General features: G+C 40.6%; 1 protein-coding gene across 1 annotated transcript in view; it reads left to right on the plus strand.

Moving 5' to 3' along the window:
* The window catches only part of slc6a3 (solute carrier family 6 member 3), an 18697-nt gene that overhangs the window by 10606 nt on the left and 5591 nt on the right, over positions 1 to 2500 (plus strand). Inside the window, exon 7 of the mRNA XM_062537636.1 lies at positions 56 to 180. Coding sequence (XP_062393620.1) covers positions 56 to 180 — 125 coding nt within the window. The remainder of the gene's footprint in view (positions 1 to 55; positions 181 to 2500) is intronic.

Consider the following 2500-nt stretch of genomic DNA (forward strand, 5'->3'; position numbering starts at 1 on the left):
TTTCTTTTACTTCTTACTTTCCTTCTCTCTCTCTCTTTCTATCCCCCTTTCCTAGAGATGCAATTATCACCAGCTCCATAAATTCCCTGACCAGTTTCTTCTCTGGTTTTGTCATCTTCTCTTTCCTGGGCTACATGTCGCACAAACACAACATAGCACTTGACGAAGTGGCCACTGATGGTAAGTGTAGTTGCAACTACAGTATGTCGCCGTTCAAAAAACGGGGACAAGGGTAGTTTTTCTGTATTTTCCCGGGAACAGGCAACCAAAAACGGGGACTGTCCTCTGAAACCAGGGACGTCTGGTCACCCTAGTGTGTGTGTGTGTGTGAGAGAGAGAGAGAGAGAGAGAGAGAGAGAGAGAGAGAGAGAGAGAGAGAGAGAGAGAGAGAGAGACTGTGTGTGTGTGTGTGTGTGTGTGTGTGTGAGAGAGAGAGATATCCTTCATGTGTCTGATTAGGCCAGGCACAGAGGCAGCAGTGTTAGCCGGTCTGATTTACTCTCAGTGTTTGTTGTGGCCATCAGTCCATCAGCGCCCATTAGGGGCTGTTGGGGCAGACAGGTGCTGTGTTTATTGCCCAATGGAGGCTGGAGCGATGGCAGGTAATTGCCCCTGTCAGTGGTGAACGTAGAATCAATACAGGCCTGGTGGAGCTGAAAGAAGTCTGGACCCATAGGTCTTATCCTACAGGACTGTGAGAGAGCGTCAACACACTAGCATACACATTGTATGCATGTATACACTAACATACACACACTTACATATAGAGACTAGCACACACGTGTGTTACTGTGATGTTGTTAGTCACTTTAGTGTCAAAAGGTGCCTGATTAAATACAGTGCCTGAGCCTTCTATAAATAGCATTTTACATGGACCAAAATCGATGCAGTATTTTCCATAACAAGGCAAGGCAAGGTTTTTTTTATATAGTACATTGCATACACAGGGGTACTGTAAATCAATGTGCTTTTCGTAAACAAAAGAAAAACTAATAGTACATAAAAGCATAAAAGGGCAATAGTTTCACACATGTTTAAAAGGTGAAATACATAACATAGAATAATATAATATATGAAAAAGATACAACATAAGATAATTGAGAGACAAAGTGCAAAATAACAAACTACTGGAACACATCCAACAACTTAACCTCATGCTTTGTCATACCTTCAGTTAGGCTGTTGCATTAAATGTAGATATACATTTAACATGGCAGGATTCTAGTTAAAGTGGTTAGAAAAAATGACATTTGTCTAAACACTGATACAGTCAAAGCATCTGTCCTGGTATTAATTGACCTCAGTGCAGTATTTGATACAGTTGACCACTATATACTATTGCATCGTCGGCAGTTGGACTTTCAGGTGTTCTTTGACTTGTGGTGTTCCTCAGGGATCCATCCTAGGCCCATTATTGTTAAATCTCTACATGCTCTCACATGGCCAGATTATCAGTAACAACTCAATGTGTTAGCATAGCTATGCAGATGACACTCGAATCTTCTTGGCTTTGTCCCCCAATGATTATGTGCCACTGGACTCTCTCTACCAGTGTCAGGTTAACAGCTGGATGTCACATAACTTCTTAGTTGAACACAGGCAAAACTGAAGTCATTATATTTGGGAGCGACAATCAAAGATCTAAGATTACTACCATACTTGACAACAACGGACTTAAGGCAAAGGATGCAGTGAGAAATCTTGGCATCATCATTGACAATAATTTGAATCTCAACAATCATGTGAAATCAGTCACTAAATCAGTTTTTTTCATCTGAAGAATATTGCAAAAATTAAGGAATCTGATGTCAGGAAGTGCTCTAGAAAAACTTATCCACACTTTTATTTTGAGTAGGATAGATTATTGCAATGCTCTTTCAACTGGTCTTCCTGAGAAGACTATAAAGCGCCTACAAACTTTAAAGCGGCTACATACAAAATGCGGCTAGGGTGTTAACCAAAACAAAAAGGAATGAGCACATTACCCCAATCCATAGGTCCCTACATTAGCATTCGGTTTGTTATAGAATTGATTTTTAAGCACTACTTCTTGTTTTTAAAGCATTAAATGTCATTGAACCAAGCTGTATGGCCTGTTCAAACAGTACGCCCCAACTACATCACTCAATTCTCAAAATAAAAATCTTCTGGTCAACCTGTTGCTAAAACAAAATTTGGTGAGTCAGCCTTAGTGTTTATGCAGCTAGACTCTGGAACCAACTACCAGAAGAGATTGAAAAAGCATACACAATCTCCATGTTTAAGTCCCGACTAAACAATTTGCTTCCTCATCGTCTATGTTTTCATCAATTGTACTTTTTCTCATTCTTCTGTAAAGTGCATTGAAATGCCTTGGTGTAAGAAATGCGCTATACAAATAAATCTGTCTTGTAGTGATGCGCGGGTCGGGTATTTTTTCAACCCGCGGGTCCCGCTTTTATGAAATTATTTGGCCCGACCCAGCCCGACCCGCACCACTGTATCTATTTTGACAACCCGC

This window comes from Sardina pilchardus, chromosome 6 (assembly GCF_963854185.1).
Source record: "Sardina pilchardus chromosome 6, fSarPil1.1, whole genome shotgun sequence".
In the NCBI taxonomy this organism is placed as follows: domain Eukaryota; kingdom Metazoa; phylum Chordata; class Actinopteri; order Clupeiformes; family Clupeidae; genus Sardina; species Sardina pilchardus.